The 21,259-nt window shown below is 35.1% G+C and overlaps 1 protein-coding gene across 18 annotated transcripts in view; it reads left to right on the forward strand.

Moving 5' to 3' along the window:
- ABI1 (abl interactor 1) overlaps positions 1–21,259 on the forward strand; it is a 112,376-nt gene that overhangs the window by 82,639 nt on the left and 8,478 nt on the right. The window contains exons 4-10 of one of the 18 annotated variants that reach the window (XM_003903482.5): positions 5,323–5,337; positions 6,067–6,167; positions 7,420–7,560; positions 11,128–11,228; positions 12,483–12,563; positions 17,417–17,593; positions 20,874–20,960. In XM_003903482.5, the coding sequence (XP_003903531.1) occupies positions 5,323–5,337; positions 6,067–6,167; positions 7,420–7,560; positions 11,128–11,228; positions 12,483–12,563; positions 17,417–17,593; positions 20,874–20,960 (703 nt within the window). The remainder of the gene's footprint in view (positions 1–5,322; positions 5,338–6,066; positions 6,168–7,419; positions 7,561–11,127; positions 11,229–12,482; positions 12,564–17,416; positions 17,594–20,873; positions 20,961–21,259) is intronic. The other 17 variants (XM_009214127.4, XM_009214130.4, XM_021943125.2 and 14 more) reach the window with 17 other exon arrangements.

A 21,259-nucleotide genomic window follows, 5' to 3' on the forward strand; every position in this document is an offset into this window, starting at 1 on the left:
TATGGGTCATTTTGCAAGCATTTGGAATGACCTAAATTCTTTCGCTGTCTCTGCTCAGGATAAACTATTCCTTTGAAATTTGGAAGTTCCTTTCTAAGAGGACTGTTTGATTTGGATTCTGGTCTTCAGAATATTTTTTAAGTTGTTAAGGAGTCAGCTAGAATCTTGAAGCTTGTCCTAGCTGATTGACTGGTGCTGTTGCTAGATCTGTTACATTCTGGATTTTTTGGGGTTCCTGGTTGAGAGAAGAGTGTAGCTGAAAGCATTAACCTTTATTCTATTTCTCTCTGAGACTATTGGAATCTCCTCTTCACTTTTTGTGTCTGTAAATTGTATATAAAATTGGAACACATTGCAAATGCAGAGGAGATTGCTTGTTTATTTCTTGTATTTTTATTCAGAGATGTGGCTAGGCTTGTATAAGAGCTGAAATTCAGTTTTAATTCAAGGTGCTTTAAACTAGACTGATCTCTGGGGTTGGAGTTTTGAGAATCTGGGGAAAATGTCTTTTGTGTTACTATCTACCTTAAGATTTAAAGAAAAACAATATATTCATGCATGCATGTATGTATACATATATACCTGTATATGTGCACACACACACACACACACACACTTCCCCATTTTGCCTCACCTTGATTATTCCTACCAAAGCAGTATACATTCATTAAAAATTTTTTTCTGTCATTATGTTAGTAGTGAATATCTTCCATTACCTCATCCCTCAATTAGTAGTTGTGTTTAACAGTTCAAGACATAGTACTTAGCTGAGTATACGATGAATCCAAATTTTACAAGGAAGTTTTGGATGAGAAAATTTAACTATTTCATCGTATATGTGTAAGTGGGAGATATAAACAGCATAATAAATGCTGAAAGTATAGGACTGTGAATTTTGGAAATCTGCTTTCTAGCCATAATATGGATATATTAGACACAAGGGTGGGGGGCTTTGTTTTTGTTTTTAGATTTTTTTATTGTGGTAAGATATACATAACATAAAATGACCATTTAACTCTTTTTAGGTGTATAGTTCTGTGACATTAAGGACATTCACATTGTTATGCAGGCTATTTTAAAATACGTTTTTGGTGAGGGATGAAGGTGCACGGTTTGAGAAGAATATATTTTAGAAGCTGATTATTTGGCATATTTGTCTATAGTTTGTTTCTGTGACTGAAAAATACACACATACACACAATTGCTTCTCCCCAGTAGTCTTAATGCTGCTTTGTTTTCTTAGTTTTGTGTTCTCTCTAAAGGATCATTGTTGGCTTAAATATTTCCAGAATGTTGTAGAGATGTGTGAAGGTAGAAATTTTGGTAGTAGTTAATGAACATTTGCCAGGCCAAAATTATTAGAAGGAAAAGTTTAAGTTTATTTTAAAATTAGTGTTTTGAGGATAGTGAGACACTGCTTACAGCTTTCAAATTATTTTTGTATTTTTTGCCCACTTTTCTGTTTAGAAGTTTGTTTTCTTACTGACTTGTCAGAGTCCTTTTTTTTCTGTTTGAAGAGTTAGTAGCCACTCATATATTGGCAACTATTTACTCATATTGCTGTTTGGCTTTTGACTTTGATGTTTTTTGGTATTTAAAAAATATACATACAGAATTTTTAAAATTGTATCTAAATATATTAATATTTTTCTTATAGCTACTAGGCTTTATGCTTACGATTGCCATACTCCAAGATTAATATTCCATTGCATTTTCTTATTTTGTGATATAAATTTTAGTGTTTTGGTATTTGTATTTAAATATACCTGGGTTTTATTTAAATAGTATTTACTGTGTTAATGCATTTTATGCTGTGAAATAAATGGTACATGTTAGTTTAATAGGAATTTAAAAATATGCAGAATATCCCAAAGTAAATCTGGTTTGATTTTTGGGAATAATAATAAGATATGTATAAGAGAATCCCAGCATAGAGAAACTACCAGAACATATTCATAAAGGAGAATGAAAAGAAGATGATCTTTGTAAGTGAGCACAAGGTTTGAGAGGAAGCTAGAATAGGGAAGGCTTGAATACTTAGCAAAGAAATTTACATTTATTTTGAAGAACACTAATAATAATTAACAGCCTGGATCATAATTTATAAAGGACTTTTCATATGTAGTTGGCCCTTTGTATCTCTAGGTTTCTATCTGTGGATTCAGCCAACCTTGGATAAAAAAAATTCCAGAAAGAAAAAGAGTAAAAAATGCAAGGACAATACAAGAATAAAAAATAATACAGATAAATATCATTACTATTTACATAGCATTTACCTTGTATTAGGTATTATAAGTAATTTAGAGATGATGTAAAGTATATTGGAGGGTAGTGTTGGTTATATGCAAATACTACACCAGTTTATATGAGGGATTTGAGCATCCTTGGATTTTGGTATTCATGGGGGTCCTGGAACCAAGCCTTCTTGATACCAAGGGATGACTGGATTAGTGTGTGCTTGTGTGCTTGTTTTTAAGCTTCAAAAGATTATGTGATCTAGGAGTTGTTAGATTTTATTATTGGTCTTCAAAGATAAACTTAGGTACGTTACTTTTTTTGGAGTTTGAGTTCACAGTGATTCATGAATCGGGCAGCTTCAGACTACAGAGACATGAAGCAGGGGGAAGTTCAAAGAAGCAAGACAAGCAAAATATTTGATTGGTTAGAAGTTAATTGTGGTTTCTGATTAGTAAAGTTCCTAGGTAGAGGTTAGTTGGAGGTTTCTGATTAAGTTACTCTCAGTTGTGTTTTGGTTTGCCTAAGTAGGAACCCAGAATGCGGGAGCTGTCTCAGCTTAATGGCTTTCTGATTAATTTTTTTTAAACAGTGTAGAAACTAAAGCTTTATAATATTTACATAGGAATGATTTTTTTTTTTTTTTAATTTATAAAGCAGAGGAGTGAGTTAAGAATCATTTCAAAGAAAGAATTGGCCTTGGCTGGGCACAGTGGCTCATGCCTGTAATCTTGGCACTTTGGGAGGCTCAGGAGGGAGGATCACTTGAGGCCAGGAGTTCCAGACCAGCCTGGCCAACGTGGCAAAACTCTGTGTCCTAAAAATATAAAATTTAGCCAAGTGTAGTGGCACACACTTGTAATCCCAGCTATTTGGGAGGCTGAGGCACGAGAATTGCTTGAACCCGGGAGGCGGAGGTTGCAGTGAGCCAGGATTGCACCACTGAACTCCATCCTGGACAACAGCCAGATTCTGTCTGAAAAAAAAAAAAAAAAAAAGAATTAACATTAGACATTGAGTGCCTATGACATACAAAGCTATGATGTACTTAGAAGATAGGGAGGAATCAAAGGGAATTTCAAACAGATTCCGGGCAAATGGTGAAATTACTCATCCATAAAGGTAAATGTTAAGGAAACAAAGTGAGATCTTTTTTAAAAAGAGACAGGGTCTCACTGAAGTGCAATAGCTCAAGCACAGCTCACAACCTTCTGGGCTCAAGTGATCCTCCCTCCTCAGCCATGCAAGTAGCTGGGACTACAGGTGTGTGCCACTATGCTTGGCTAATTTTTTATTTTTATTTTTTCAAGAGAAGGGGTTTCGCTGTGTTGCCCAGGCTGGTCTCAAACTCCTGGGCTCAAGCAGTCCACCTGCTTTGGCCTCCCAAAGTGCCGGGAGTTGTAGGCAAGAGCCACTATGCCTAGCCTGAAATGAGATCTTAAGGAAATAAAAAACGGTTTCATTTTGGATATGTTTTGAGGATATTTAAATGGAAAAATTTTATAGATTTCTAACAAAAATATTAGTATTTTGAGATGTAAGATACAGAGGTTATTTCCTACTAACACTCGCCAACATTGACACATCTGCATATATAATAACACTTAATAGAGGAGGCTGAACTTCATAAGAGGTTAAAGCTTACACCATTGCATAGTAGCACAGAGTTCAAGTAGAATTTTCATCCCCAGTCTAATTCTTTTATTCTTTCCATTTGGGACCAACTTATACTTGAATGCTTTTTTTTTGTTACTTATCCACTTGAAATGACAAATGAAGGGAGATACGTGGACATATTTAGAATATTTTCTTAGTGATTTTAGGATAGTATTTAGTGTATTATGTATATACATTATAAGATATACATTGGTATGTAAGTATATTATATATCATAATACAGATACTGAAGTATACATTAGTATATTTTATCTTCAAGGATTCTAATAATGTTACTCAAATTTTATTCTTTAGGTGTGAAATGTCATGGTTGGTAGGGTGCCAGATGTTGTTTCCAGATAGAAGTAAGCAATATCATTTTAAACAAACATTGAAGTGTACCATATTTCTGGCACAGTTTCTATAAATGAGAATGTATCCAAGAGATACCAAATCTCTTCTTTGGATGATTTCCTTTGATATTGCCTTGTGGCCACCTGAAAAATGGTAGTTACTTGTTGAGAATGTCAGATGTTGTTAAAAAAAACTTGAAGCCCCCAAATCTATAAAAAATTAGACTCTAAAACCTGAAGATACATATTTTTTAGTGGCATTGTGCAAGTAGTGATGCTTTAGGACTCCACACATTGTTTCATGTTCTGTAGGCTAGTCAGCTTTAGGATCAAAACAACTTTTCTTCAACTTTGAATTTTGACTTAAGTGGCTCAGATGAAAACTTAGAACTAAAGGTACTTAGAACTTCCTGTTAGTGTTGACCTGCTCAGGATTGGGGTTCAGAAGCTAGGAATGAGAGAGTTTTCCAGACCCTGTTTGTTTATATCTCAGTTAGAATCTGGCTAAGTTATCACTGTGCATGATGAGTTTTTTTAAGCTTCGAGATACTAGGTCCTTTTTTCATTTTTGAAAGCAATGTGTGGTTTTGAATTTTAACATTTGCAGTTTATCACTTTTTAAACTATACTGCCATTGAAATAATGAATACTCATACTTGGACATTCATTATCCAGTAAAGTGTTAGGTCTTATGTACCAATATGTTTAAATAGCTTCACATCTAATGTGTTATAGTATTTGTGTTTAAATGAACATATTTTTTAAATCATCTGTGATTCGGTTGGATTAGCTCCATAGGATAAAATACTGACTTAAAAAATCATTGAGCCTGCATGAGATTGGAATAATTAAGTGGTGGTTTCCTTATGAGTATAATTCTTTTGAAAAATATGTGAAACACATGAGTATTTCCCCAGTACTTATGGATATCTTTTTCTTTACAAAGTATTTGAAACATGGCTGGAAAAAAGCTTGTTAATATGAATTGAATAACTGTAAATGTAAACCTGTCCTATCAGATATAACTTACCTAGCATTAATGTCTACTTTTTCCCCCTCTTTTTTTGCCAACGTAAAGTGGCTAAAAGCCAAGGTAAGAGCCATTACTTATCATTTGATCCACAGTATTTCCTCTGTATTGATACAGGCTGCAGAGCCACTAAAATTTGAAAACTCTTCTTATGTCTGTCTGCTTTTCCCTGTAGGATTTATGTAGATTAAATATACTCAAATTCAGTTCAAATAAGCAACATTTAGCTTGGCTGTGTTAATATATCAAAGATATATTGACATCTACGTTTGTATAGGAACATTAATTTTGCTAACATTTATTGCTTTGCTCATTTTTCGGTAGTTGCCTTGCTTTCATTGACTTACAATTAGGAGGTTTCCCAGACATCATATGTGACTTTGTTACTGAATTGTTAGGATGAAGATGATTTTTCAGATGGGTATTTGAGCAAATTGACAAGTAAGATCTATAGTTTATGTTCATGCACACATTTCAAAAATTTGTAGGAAACCCAGTGTTTGAATGCAGATAAGTCTGATCTCAGTGAACATGTTTAACAATAAAATAAGATAAACAATCCAGTGATCTCACATGTATTTTGCTACAATGTGATATGAATGGCATAAAATAATAGGAAAACCAAGTGCAAGTGGTTCCTTGACTTTTTAAACTGTAGTACCAAAGTCTTTATTCAAACTGTCTGGGAATCCTTAATTCACATTCTGATATTAAAAAAAAATAATACATGGTGTTAAAACACAAAGAGAACAATTTGATATAAAAATAAAGGCATTTCTTTCTACATTTTAGCACGGAAATAACCAGCCTGCAAGAACTGGCACTCTGTCGAGAACAAATCCTCCTACTCAGAAACCGCCAAGTCCTCCCATGTCAGGCCGGGGAACACTGGGGTAAGAATTCAACTACATTTTACAGAAGAAATTCATATGCTAAAGGAAAAGATGTTTCTGTGACTTAAGTAAGTGTATGGGATCCATGCCACACTACCTTCTCTATGTGACACTACCTTTTACAAATTCATTTTAATTCCTGTTTTCCTGAACAGAATCCCAAATGAATCTGCTGGCTTTGTAATACTCTCTAAAATCTGTACCAGGAAAGTTTTTATATACGTATAAATGGCATTGTTTATTTTTTTGTCATCTAATTTTTAAAAAATATAAATCTGACTTGTTTTAAATGGAATGATTAGAGTATTCCAAATGGTGCCTTTGCCTGTGTTTACAGTATCTATATTATAGAACTTTGACCAGTGGTCTGCCTTTGTGTAGTGTGGCTGAGTCCACAGCTCTTCTGTTTCTCCTGTTGGTGTCTGAGACTTAGGGACTCTTTACTTTAGGAAACTATGCACTTTATTTGTAACTATGCTTCTGCTGGTGTTCTTAGGCCTCTTTATACTAGAGTAGCTCCATGGGAAGGCCAGTTGGACAAGTAGAAAAGATAACAGTGGCTTCTTCCTTCTTAATTCTTAGTGTACTAAATATAGCGAATACTTGCCAGGGCATTACGTTTCTTTAAGGTTGCTTTTCTTAACACTGGGAATATTATACTGGATTTCTTATTTTTTGGTGGAGGGGTTGTTCAACAATCAGTCTTCTTTTAAGAAGGTCTTTGTTTTCATTTTTATTAATTAAACCCTCTGCCCCTGAAAAAAAAAATGAAGTTATTAAAGAAAAGTCGAAATCATTTATTGAGAAATTAATGATTAGAATAGAATGTATGTCTCCATTTATTGCCATATTGAGGTAGGAATAAGTTGCAGCTTCCTATATAAAGAAATTTAGCTTCCTGTTTAAAGAACAGTGGCTTATGAGTGACTGGACTGAGAATGATATACATTTTAAAGTTTGATATTACTGAGCATTTAAAAAATTATAATCATAATTTTTAGAAATCAGGTTAGGACTTTAAATTACCCTTTCCTATGTTTTTCTTAGGAAAAGGAAACAAATTTTAGTTTTCATGTTAAAATAACAAAATTCATATATCCCAGTGAAGAATATTTTTTAAAATTACAAACTTTGTTATATATATTTTTAAATCCTGGCATACATGGTCACAAAGGGAAACTCACATATTTTTGGGAAAAATACAATTTTATCTTTTTTATTCATTATTCCTTTTTCCACTATGCTTCTTTAGACGGAATACTCCTTATAAAACCCTGGAACCTGTTAAACCCCCAACAGTTCCTAATGACTATATGACGAGTCCTGCTAGGCTTGGAAGTCAGCATAGTCCAGGCAGGACAGCATCTTTAAATCAGAGACCAAGGACACACAGGTAAGCCTTTAGGTTGAGTATTTGAACATCTCTAAAGTGGGTGTAACTGACTGGTGACAAACTCCTATGGAGGTGCTGAGTAAAGGTGAAGTGCCACTCTAATGCTAATATCAAATGTGAAAGTTGGGGGAATAATATTATATATGTTCCTGTAAATTTGTGTTATAACTTCTGTTTTTTTTTTTTTTTAAGATTTTTAAACACCTGTTTGTACTATTAATGGATTGTTTGTGTTTCCTCCTTTTGATAGAGGTACAGACTCTATCAGACTCTTTGGGTTGAGACTAAAGAATTTTTTTCTTTTTTTTGTGACGGAGTTTTGCTCTTGTTGCCCAGGCTGGAGTGCAGTGGTGCAATCTCGGCTCACTGCAACCTCTGCCTCCTAGGTTCAAGCGATTCTCCTGTCTCAGCCTCCCAAGTAGCTGGGATTACAGGCCTGTGCCACCACACCCGGCTAATTTTGAGTTGAATCAGGGTTTCTGCATATTGGTCAGGCTGGTTTCGAACTCCTGACCTCAGGTGATCCACCCGCTTTGGCCTTTCAGAGTGCTGGGATTACAGGTGTGAGCCACCGTGCCTGGCCCTAAGAATGTTTTAAAATGCTCTTTTGAAAAAATTTAAGGCAAACCACTCAAATACTTTTGGAGAAAAGATTAACTATCATAGGAATTATACAACGTGATTTAAACTTTCAGAGATTGAAGGAAAAGAAGATTGAAGTTAAATCTGAGGGAGACTTTCAAGAGAATCAGTATACTAGAATATGTTATATTATTATTATTATTATCTTTTTGGAGATGGAGTCTAGCTCTGTCACCCAGGCTGGAGTGCAGTGATGCGATCTCGGCTCACTGCAACTTCTGCCATCCAGGCTCAAGCAATGCTCCTGCCTCAGCCTCCAGAGAAGCTGGGATTACAGGGGCACGCTACCATGCCCGGCTAATTTTTGTATTTTAGTAGAGATGAGGTTTCACCAGGTTGCCCAGGCTGGTCTCCAACTCCTGACCTCAGGTGATCTGCCCACCTCGGCCTCCCAAAGTGTTGGGATTACAGGCGTGAGCCACCGCTCCTGGCCTTGTATTTATTATTTTTGAATGTCCTAAAAATCAATTACCTGGTGGATTTTAAAAAATTTATTACAGAGTATAACATTCAGAAAAGTATCCACTTTATTAAGTATACAGCTTGATGGATGGACACACACTCATATAACTGTCACCCAGATCAGAAAATGGAACATTATCAGCAACCCAGAAGCCTCTCAAGCTCCTTCCCAGTTATTGCCTTGAGTTTCTTCCCCCAAAATGTAGCCACTTCAATTTTTGAGTGCTTTATAAAACCAGATAAATTTATTTTATAACCAAATTTGTTTTATTCTTTAGTTTTCTCTCTCACTTAATAACGTGGGCAGGGAACCTCTCTTTCGCCTTCACTCTTACGTTGGTAAATGAGAGATAACTTATCAAAATGATTTATGGGAATTCCACTAAATAGGGCATATCGAGATGCGAGATGCTAGGTAAGTGGTATTTATTACTGTTGCCACTGTTAGTAAACAAATTGTTAAGTTGATATCTGCAGATACTGTATCAAGTCAAGTTCTTTGAGGAACAAAATTGATCTCTTTGTTGTTATTTGAACTATTGGATCAAAGTATAGGTTTTCTCTATAGAGGAAGCATAGTTTAATCATATTCAACAAACTGTTATTAAGTGTTGTTTCATTAGATATTAGGCATTTGCCAATAAGGCATAGTTCTTTTTTCAAGAGCTCATTCTATTAGAACAGGGATCAGCACACTTTTTCTATAAAGGGCCAGATTGTCAATATTTTAGGATTTGTGGGCCATATGGTTTCTGTTGCAATTACTCAGATCTGTCATTATAGCACAAAAGCAGCCATTGACAATACGTAAATGAATGTGGCTATGTTCCAGTAAAACTTTATTTATAGCACTGACATTCTAATTTCATATAATTTTAATGTGCTACAAAATATTATTCCTCTTTTGATTTTTTTAACTATTAAAAAATGTAAAAGACATTCTTAACTCACAGGTAGTAAAAATCGGGCAATGGACCAGTTTTAGCCCACAGGCTGTAATTTGCCAACCCCTTGTTGGAAAAAAGACAGTAATTGAAGAGGAGCATAATAAGAGGATAAATACTCATATGTCTATGATGCAGTGATGGCACAAAACTAAGTGTTGATCACCTGGCTTGAGGCAGTTAGTGAGGTCTTCACATCTAAGCTGTGTCTGTTATATAAATGGCTTTTTTCTTTTTCTTCCATTAGCATATGATAATCTAATTTTAGAATGATCATATTGCAGAAGAAAATAAAAATCTTATCCAGGCATTGCAAATCTTTGCCCTTTAAATTTCTGGGCTCATTGAGCAAATCATGTAGATTTTAAAACATAATTGGGAGCGTAAGGATACATGTGCACAAATATATGTTTTTACACATGTACACACATTACTATAAACAACTAGATGGCACAAGATCTAGTTGTTTGTGCCATACCTTACAAGAAGTAAGGCTTGTGCCATACCTTACTAGAAACAACTAGAGAGAGCCACGTCCTAGAGCTAACAGGACAGTACATCCACAGGAAGTAGAATAGTAGTGAGGAGTTGATTAGAGTTTATCAGTAGCAACTATTCTAGAATGACCACACTGAAACTTCACTATTGTCTTTCTTTGTCATTATGCTTATTTTCCAGAAAATGTTTGTGTTATCACCTTTCTTTGAGATGAGAGGAAGTTTTCATATTAATTTTAGACTAGAATGGATTACCCTTTTAATTTACTTCCACATTATTTGTACTTTCTCTTTTGTTGTATCTGTTACATTACCTTTTCATGTCAGTTTTCCCATTATGAGCTTCAGACGGTGTGGTTCATCACTGCATTGCTCACTGCTCTTCATAGCAGGTTTTGAATAAACACTTGTTGACTCATTGTACTGTAAGATTTTGTTGGTGATAAATATTTCAGCAGAGATGGTTTTAAGTACTGTGTTATCATTATATTGGTTCCAGATAGGTTGAGAAGTAGAGGAAACCATTTCAAATATTAGGATTAAGGTTTGTGATGAATAGTTTAAAAAATTCTTGTTACACGCACACACACGCGCACACATACACACACACCCCCTCCCATTCCCTTCCTCCCTCCCTCTCCCCTCTCTCCCTCCATCTCTCCTTCCCTTCCTCCCTCCCTCCTTCCCTTCCCCGCTTCTTCTCTCCCTCCCTCCCTTCCTTCCTCAGGTTCTGCGTTCCCAGAGTCAGCCCGTCTCAGGTTGAAAATACAGTATTCATGGGATGCAGACCCCGTGGATACAGAAGACCGACTTTTCATATCCGCTGGTTCTGTAGGGCCAGCTGCAGGACTTGAACATCCATGGGTTTTGGTATCCAAGGGGGTTCTTGAAACCAATCCTCCAAGAATACTGAGGGATGACTATATGACATAAAAGGAGTATTCAGTGGCCTTGGGTGATTACAGTTTTTTTTTTAATATGTCTCTAGAATTGGTTTTTCACAATTTTTTTTTTCTTTTCAGTGGAAGTAGCGGAGGAAGTGGAAGTCGAGAAAACAGTGGTAGCAGTAGTATTGGCATTCCCATTGCTGTGCCTACACCTTCGCCACCCACTATTGGACCAGGTGTGTTATTTATTAGTCTGTGTTTAATACGTGATAATATTTATGAGCTTTATTGTGGAAGGCTAAAATAAATTAGTCACATTGAGTAAAATTATTAATTAAATTTGTGATTGTTGCTAGAATAAAGGCTGATAACAAATTTAACAATGTTTTTAGATTGTTTTTCACAAAGTCTATAGGATTTCGCCAGCTGTTTCTCCTTATATATACTGTATATTAAGTAGTTTTGTTAAATAACTTTTTGTTAGCCATTTTGCTTTAGAAATGTATTCATTCCTCAGTGTCCATAGGGGATTGGTTCCAAGGTCCCCTGCAGATACCAAAATGCATGGATGCTCAAGTCCTTTCTATAAACTGGTGTAGTATTTGCATATAACCTACACATATCTTCTCATATTGTTTAAATCATCCCTAGATTACTTATAATACCTAATACAATATAAGTGTTACTTAAATAGTTATACTGTATTGTTTAGGGAATAGTGACAAGAAAAATAAGTCTGCACATGTTCAGTACAGATGTAGCCATCCCCTTTTTTCCCCGAAATATTTTTGATCTATTATTGATTGAATCCAGGGACGAAGAACCCATGGATATGGAGGGCTGACTGTATTTGCCTAGCATACTAGTCAAGAATGACATTTATTATTTCAAGAGCAAACCAGTATTGTATGATACTCCAGCTGGAGAATCAGTGTCTATAAAGGTGAATTATGTTTCTAGGAGTTTTAATGTTGCCTTGCAGGCCAGTATCTGCTCTGGTGTTTGCTTATTTTGTGACTTTACTACATTTATCTGTGATATTCAATATATATTTCAATAAAATGCAATACATGTAAAATAAGATTAAGATAGGAAAGTTACTTTCAGAAAGTATGAAAATTTCAAAAATCCTTGGAGGGCATTAAATTAGCCTCTTGATTTTTAGTAAATGAAATGGAGACTTTTTATATTGTTAAAAGGTATATTTTAAAAATATGATAATGAAAAATGTTAGAAAAAAATTCTTAGCTTTTCAAGCATATTTTTGAAAAAGGAGAAAAAGCCACTTATAAACATAGGCATATTTGATAGTTAAGGCAGGTATAAATTTGGTAGCCTCTTTACCTACAAAATTCATACTCATTTAAGCATGCTTTACATGTGGTTATCTTTTTTCTTTTTATTTCCGATATATTGTACTTTCTTGCTGTTTCAAAATGTTGAGTTTTCTTTTCTTGTACTCTGACCTGAATTATAAACTATTTTATTAGAAAACATTTCTGTCCCTCCTCCTTCTGGAGCTCCACCAGCACCACCTCTGGCACCACTTCTCCCAGTGAGCACTGTGATAGGTGAGATTGCATAGCCATTGCAGCCATTGAACTCACTTTACATAATTCATAATAAACTCCTCTGTGCTAGTAGAGTGCTAGCATTTATAGTTATTAGGTTGCAGGTGATAATACAAAGATTAAAGTATTAAATCTAATATCACTAACTTCTGGTGAAAGGCTTCTGCACTTACACAGTAAACAAATATAAAACAACTTTTTCTATAATATGAAATGCTTGGTTTATAACCAACTTAATGTGTTTTTTATTTGTTGTTTGTTTAGATTTTTCTAGTCTAATCCCCCCGCCCAGCACAAGTGAAACTTAATTTGGAACTCTCTGGTATATACAACAGTCAAAGGATCAGGGTGAAGGTGGGGACAGGAGGAGAAAAATTGAAAGGCAAATGATACATGTGGGATGGGGTACTCTGAGGCTTTCCTGTGAATCATAGTTTGAAAAACTCTGATATGGCCCAGTTTTTATGACATCTCAGGATGCCATGAAATAGTTTTCTCGATAAAATGCATTTAAATTGTTCACAAGTTGGGGATGACTGGACTGAGCATATAAGGAATTTTAAATGTATTTTAAATGTCAATGTAAAAACCATTGAGTCTAGAAATACACAATCACAGTAATCTGGGTAGAAATGGATAATGAGGTGTTCAAATAAGGAGAGCTGAGTTTCAGGTTAGGTGAAATAAAGCTGTCTAACAGCATATCTTTTCAAAACATCTGCACATACCAAGGAAAAGAGAGAAAGGAGGTAATAAAATGAAGACCCTTGGCTCAAGCCTGTAATCCCAGCACTTTGGGAGGCCGAGACGGGCGGATCACGAGGCCAGGAGATCGAGACCATCCTGGCTAACACAGTGAAACCCCGTCTCTACTAAAAAATACAAAAAACTAGCCGGGCGAGGTGGCGAGTGCCTGTAGTCACAGCTGCTCGGGAGGCTGAGGCAGGAGAATGGCGTGAACCAGGGAGGCGGAGCGTGCAGTGAGCTGAGATCCGGCCACTGCACTCCAGCCTGGGCGACAGAGCAAGACTCTGTCTCAAAAAAAAAAAAAAAAAAATGAAGACCCTAAGAATAGAAATTGTTAGTAGAAAATCTGTGAGAAAAAAATGGCCTCAACCCAATTAATAATCAGGAGAATTAAAATTAAAACCACAGTGAAATACTATTTTATATCCAGCAGACAGGTTAAAAGGTAGAAGTTTGCTGGTATCAGTGTTGGTGAGGAAAGCAAATTGCTGGTGGGAGTTTATTAATGTGTACACTCACTTCAGAAAGTAATTTGTTGTTACCTAGTCAAGTTGAACATGTACCTACCCTAGATTTATCAATTTCATTTCTACATATTTACCCTAGAATACTAGTTCTCAAAATATGGTTAAGGGACCCCTGAGGATTACCAAGATCTTTTCATGGAGTTTTTGAGGTCAGAGCTCTATTCATTATTTGTCCTTTTCATTCTCTTTCTGTTATAACTATATGGTGGAATTTTCTAGAAGCTGCATGAAGTATGATAAAGTCATTGCTTTGACTTCTAATGAAATGTGTACTTGTGTATTCATATGTTTTAAAGATATATCAGTTTTAGTATCTAATGTAATTATCTACAGCTATAACCCATGTCAACAAAAGGCTTTTGGGGTTGTCTAAGAGTGGACCCTAAGACCAAAAAGTGTGAAAACTGCTGTCCTAGAGCAGTGGTTTTCAGAGTGTCATCCCCAGACAATCAGTATCTGGGAATTAGTTAGAAATACAAATTCACAGGTCCCTTCTAGACCTAATTCAGTCTGGAAACTGAGGATGGGGCCAGCAGTCTGTATTATAACAAGCTGTCAGGCCGGGCACAGTGGCTCACACCTGTAATCCTAGCACCTTGGGAGGCTGAGGCAGGCGGATTGCTTGATCCAGGAGATCGAGACCAGCCTGGGCAACATAGCAAGACTTCATCTCTGCAAAAAATACAAAAAATGTAGCCGGGCATGGTGGTGCATGCCCGTAGCCTCAGCTACTCAATAGGCTGAGGTGGGAGGATGGCTTGAGCCTGAAAGGTGGAGGTTGCAGACAGCTGAGATTGTGCCACTGCGCTGTAGCCTGGGTGACAGAATGATACCCCATCTTAAACAAAACACAAGGCCTTAAGAAGAAATACTGATCAATGATGAAGTTTGAGAACCACTGTCCTAGAGATTCAGGAATTATATTTAGGAATGTTCATAGTGGTAGTATTGATAGCACAAATCTCAATAAAACCAAAATGTCTAATAGTGGTAGAATGGATAAATAAATTATGATATATTTACACACAAATAAAATAGCAAAAATGAATGACTGATATACATAGCCACATGCATGAATTTTTGAAAATATTATCAAGAAAAAGAGCAATTCAACAATATGTATAGATTCATTCCATTACAAAAGTTTATAAATTTGTAAAAACTATGTGTATTGTTTAAGGTTATATATGTGTATGTGTGTGTGTATATATATATGGTAAAAACTATTTACAAAAGAAAGAAAATGTTTAACATATACCTTGTGGGGGTCGGAATCCAGGAGAGGAGCACCCAGGAAGCCTCAGTGATCTTGTTAATATTCGATTTCTTGAGCTGTATATATTATTTAGATTTTTTTATACACACATGTATGTGTATAATTCACATGTATAACACATAATGATGCATATAAGTCGCACACCGTTTGGCATTATTTATTTTATGATAAAATGTTAAATTCTAAAATAGGCTCAGAATTGCTAAATGATTGGCTTTTGTTCTTGAATCACCAACAAAAATAACTCGGATTCTATACACTTTTTTATACAAGCCAGAGAAATGTAAAATCCTTTTACAGAGATTTCTATTAAAAATGGTTGGCTGGGAGTGGTGGCTCACACCTGTAATCCAGCATTTTGGGAGGCCAAGGTGGGAGAATTGCTTGAGCCCAGGACAAGACCACCCTGGGCAACATAGTGAGACTCTGTCTCTACAAAACATAAAAAATTAGCTGGGTTTGGCGGCGCTCTCCTGTATCCCCAGCTACTCAGGAGGCTGAGGTAGGAGGATTGTTTGAGTCCAGGAGGTTGAGGCTGCAGTGAGCTGTGATCCCACCACTCTACTCCAGCCTGGGCGACAGAGTCAGACTCTTTACCCAAAATAAAAAACTAAAAACAAAAACAGTTAAAGACTTACTCTTTTTTTTTTTTTTTTTTTTTTTTGAGACGGAGTCTTGCTCTGTCACTCAGGCTGGAGTACAGTGGTACAATCTTGGCTCACTGAAACCTCCATCTCCCGGGTTCAAGTGATTCTCCTGTCTCAGCCTCCTGAGTAGCTGGGATTACAGGCGTGTGCCTCCATGCCTGGCTAATTGTTGTATTTTTAGTAGACACGGGTTTTCGCCATGTTGGCCAGGCTGATCTCAAACTCCTAAACTCAGGTGATCCGCCTGCCTTGGCCTCCCAAAGTGCTGGGATTACAGGCATAAGCTACCGCACCTGGCCCTTAAATGCTTATTTCTTGGCTCTCTGGAAAAACCTAACTGTCCAAAATTACTTATTCACAAAGACTTTTGAATAGACAATTATTTTTAAACTGTTTTCTTTTTAGAAAATGAGCATGTGGATGATTCAAATAATTAGTGACTGCCTATGACTTGGGAGTTCCAAAATGTTAGATCAGCACTTGTCTTAATGAACAACCTCTGCTGTATGGTTTTATCTAATACCTTGTGTGACCTCTAAGAATGATTAGACAACTGAATGAAGATAAACTAGGACGCTGGCTTTTTACTTACTCTGTCATTGTTTGTTGTTTAGATGGGGCAAGGAAAATAATTATAATCCCGAAGTTAATCTTGGAAAGTATAGTTAACTTTAGAGGCTTTGAACTCTATTAACGTTTTAAATATGAAACTTTTGAAATGTTGGGAAAGATGGCACTTAATACAATGTTAAGTATTAATATTTTCATCAGTTTCATTATTAACTGATGAAAAAATATATATGAGCATGCTAGTTTTTTTTTTTTAAAAAAGCAGATGCTTTGGATGTACTATGGAAAAGCAGCTCTCCAGGCATGGAGAAAGAGAATAGATTTTCTAAACAAAACTGCCTTAAAATGCCATATTTTATAGAGTCAAAAAATGTTCTGCTTTTGTCAGTTATAAAAATTTAATAGGGAAAATGTATGTTAATCTTAGAAATTTGGAGGTCTACAACAAATCTGACATTACATGAAAGTGCTTTGAAATTAGAAATGGTACTTTTCTTAAAAAATGATTTTACCTAATATGTATTGATACTAATAACTGCTAATTCAATAAAAACTCAAAAATACTAGTAAATAAAAATTTATTGTTTAACTTGGATTTGGCTAGATAGAGTCTTATAATGTGAATCAAAATTCTGAAAGTTTTGTCAGTGGAAAGGAAGAAGTTTGTAAACCAGACATGAATCTACTTACATCTAAAGACTGATGCTTTCTGCCTCACACTGTCTTTTGGTACTTATTTTATTGGAAAGACAGTTTACATATAAAAGCTATATATTTGAAAATGTACAAAAAATTATATATAATATTAGCAAAGTATCATTTGGGATTGTGTTTTTTAAAAGCTTGGGAATATTACTTATTTGCTTTTACAGCTTTCCATGCAGCTGTTTTTTTTTTCTCTCTGTTTTTGACTTTGGAGATAAAGTTACTTGATTTTTATCTTTACTTTTGTCTTTATTTTGTGCCTTGGTCTTGAAAAAGTAATAAATATTTCTTACTGAGGCCCCCTCCTGCTTTGTTCTGCCATCTAAGGTGATTACAATGCTCAAGTCTCTTTGTTGGTTGCCTTTGACTAATGCTTTTCAGCAGCCCCGGGCTCAGCTCCTGGTTCCCAGTATGGCACAATGACCAGGCAGATCTCTCGACACAACTCTACTACTTCTTCGACATCTTCTGGTGGATACAGACGAACTCCCTCTGTGACTGCTCAATTTTCTGCTCAGCCCCATGTTAATGGAGGTCCACTTTATTCTCAAAATTCAAGTAAGCTTGTGCTTTGCAGGCATACAGCAACAGTGGAGCTCCTTTTGAAGGAAATTATTTGAAACTGTTATTCTTGCCAGTGATAGACAACAATTGAAAACCATGCTGTTTCATGTTTATTTTTGTTTTAGGATTTTGTCCTTGAATCATACCATTTTAAGAGTAATCGCTTACCACTTTCTCTTCCAAAATTTAGACCTATCAAGTATATTTAACTAAATTTATCACATGTCTATATTGAGTATACTAAAATTTAACTTTAATATGCTATTTTATTACATAAGTAAAACTAGAGAACAAAAACATTGCAGAAATAAACTGAATTTATTGGCATGTTCGAGACAGCGTACTAATGGTAAAATTAAAGACACAAACATTGTCAAAGTTTTCCTTTAAATTAATATAATGAAATTGCTGGCTATCACTTTTAAGGTCATTAACCTATTCAGAAATGAGTTCAAAAGCAATTAAAACTGTTTGTGATGCCTGCTTAATTACTCTGTCTTTGAATAATTCTAATGGTGGGAATTTCTTCTGATTTCCTTCTGTTTACCTCAAATTGCACATCTCAACACTAATTGCAATCAGTGTTTAAAAGCTGATAAGAGAAGAAAATAGTTTTAGCATATAATGTTAGGAAGTTAGAATAGTGTAGGGTAGTCATTAATATCACTTTCCATATTAAGATGTTCAGTGCAAAAAAGAAAACAAAATCAGAAATGAAACTGTTGTCCACTGTTTGCTTTTAGCTTACAGTTGTGCCTACTGGGCATAGACTGAGACAAGCTTTCCTACATGGCTTTTGTGGCTCTTTCTAGAGCTACATGTTATTTTAGTTTATACAACAACACTTAATACTCAGTGAATTCTCCATATTTACATAGGAGGTTGCTTTAAGCTCTTTGTATTTATAATGAATGACTTGTATATGTGTCTTAAAGCAGAGTTAGGGGAAAGTGTTTTTTTGAGACGGAGTTTCACTGTTGTCACCCAGGCTGGAGTGCAGTGATGCATCTCGGCTCACTGAAACCTCCGCCTCCCAGGTTCAAGCGATTCTCCTGCCTCAGCCACTTGAGTAGCTGGGATTACAGGCGCCTGCAACTACACCTAGCTAATTTTTGTATTTTTAGTAGGGACAGGATTTCACCATGTTGGCCAGGCTGGTCTCGAACTCCTGACCTCAGGTGATCCACCCACCTCAGCCTCCCAGGATGCTGGGATTACAGGCGTGAGCCACTGCGCCCAGCCGAAAGTTCTCATTAGTTTTTTGTTTAAAATTTAAAGATAAATTATGTTATAGCAAAAATTCCTAAGAATTGAAAACCACTTTAGCAGAAATTCAAAATTCACGAGTAATCCCAAAATTTATATAGCTTTTATCCAGACTAAAATATTAAAGCTACTGAGAAGTGTTAAACTTCACTAAATAGGATTTTACCTAAGATTTGGTATCAAAAGGTAGCCAGTGTCTGTCTAAATATTCTAGATTATCTAATAATTCACTTCACTTGTTTTGTCAACTTTATTTTTTTCATATTCTGAATTTTTAGATCCCATCTTTTTGTTTATCATTTTCCTTTTCCCCACTTTAGACATTTAATTTACTCTGCAAATAGGATTTTTGGTGACTCTTTTATATAATACATAGTTTTATAGTTTTATTTTAGCAATGCCTGCGTGGATTATTTTCAAACAGGATACTTTAATGACCACGTTCTTTTGAATATTGGAAAGCAAATTTGGCCTAAAATTTTAAATAAATGATTATGTTTTGTCAAATTAATTATCCTTCAATCTGAGTTACTGTTGGTGTTGTACTACTAGTAGTAGTATGTGAATGTTTTTAGTGTTTTGATGTGCACATTTTCCCTTCTGTCTAAATGTAGTAATGATTAGTATCTTCACAGCATAGCTTTTCTTTTTCATTACATACTAACCAGCATGGCTAGTTACTAAGAGTTGTTTCTAAACACTTTTTTAGCTTTGTGAGAGTTTTCTGTTTTTTAAGTCAAAACCTCTAACCTTTTATTTAAGAGCCTTCTATAGCATATTAGAATGAAATAGGATTGGTTTCATAGTGAATTGAATGTTATTTTTAGCTATACAATGAATATTAATGCACATAATTGCTTTGTTACTTCTTTGAACACTGAACTTCTTTCAAATTTTTATGCTTACCAACAGAATTTGCACGTTAGATTAATTGAAACAACCTTTTGATTAATCCTTGGTAACCAATAAATTGTTTTTCTCTATCAATTTAGTGTTACTACTTGGTGACTACCAACAGATTAAATTTTGCTATCGAGTCCTACTGACTTTTTCTAAGCAATCTTTGGCAATTACTGACTTGTTAAAATGAGACAAAGTCACAAGCATATGAATGTTTACTTCTAGTGTATGTTATAATTTTTAATACATGAGTATTTGGTATTTCCTGTCAATTATGTCATCTCCACAAATACATGTGAATGTGTTTCAAGCTATCCAATGAGTTGTTAAAAATTAATGCAAAGAATTACATATTTTAACTTATTGGAGATCAGGTTTCCTTTTTCAGAACAGTGATAAGGTCACTTTTGAGATATCCCATGAAACTGAATGATTAACATGATATATTCCCTTGTAAATTTAGGACTGATATTTTTAAAAATAAAATTGCCAAATTAAAAAAATCACAACCTTGTTTTACAAACAAGAGTTTTTCCTGGAGAGCTGTGTGTGAATTTAGATATATAATAAGAACTGTCTTTAAAGGAAACCTGTGATTAATAGTTTTATTGATATATGAAATAAACAGCTATTATATATTTGTTTTATTTATTTGGGTCCCAATTTACAACATTACCTTAAAGCTAGACAAACCTGTTATAGTTATGGCAAAGACACAATATTCTGGAAACCTATGTAGGTATTTCATTGTTACCTATTTTAGAAGTCTTTCCTTATAATTTGAAAATTTTATTTTACCAAATAAAGTGAGTGTGATGGTAAATTTAAATCTTTCCCAAACAATATAACATTAGGATTAAGTATATTTGTTCTTTTATAAAATTAATCAATTGGCTAAGCACAACTTGGCCTTTAGGTTTGCTTGTGGGAAATGTACTCGAAGGTTCTGCAGGTTTTTGTTTTGTTTTTTGTTTTGTTTTGTTTCATTTGCAAACTGTTCTTTGCATACTTATGTTTGTGGTCCTTGTAACTGACTTCTGCTTTTTGTTTGTTTCCTTTTCTTTCCTTTATCTGTTTTACTTCCCCCATACTGTGTTGTTGCTACCAGTTTCTATTGCTCCACCCCCTCCCCCTATGCCTCAGTTGACTCCACAGATACCTCTCACAGGCTTCGTGGCCAGGGTGCAGGAAAACAGTAAGTTTGGAAAAACTGAGCTATGGAAGAGTAGAGGCTGTCTCCTTATAGCATGCATGGCTGACGATGAGTCATCGTTTTCCTTACTTTTATTGAGAAGCTAATCTTATCTTGAAAATAGGTGCAGATATGTTACTGAAACTGAAGAGCACGGTCTTCAGTTTTTTCTCTTTGTGTGCATGGTTACTGACCCATATAAATTTCAAAGCTGCAGTTTTCTTATGTCTTTACATGATCCTAAAACAGGAGATCTGATCTTTACATAATCTCAAGGAAAGAATAATCAAACACAAAAATTC

Source organism: Papio anubis, chromosome 11 (genome assembly GCF_008728515.1).
Source record: "Papio anubis isolate 15944 chromosome 11, Panubis1.0, whole genome shotgun sequence".
Lineage (NCBI taxonomy): Eukaryota > Metazoa > Chordata > Mammalia > Primates > Cercopithecidae > Papio > Papio anubis.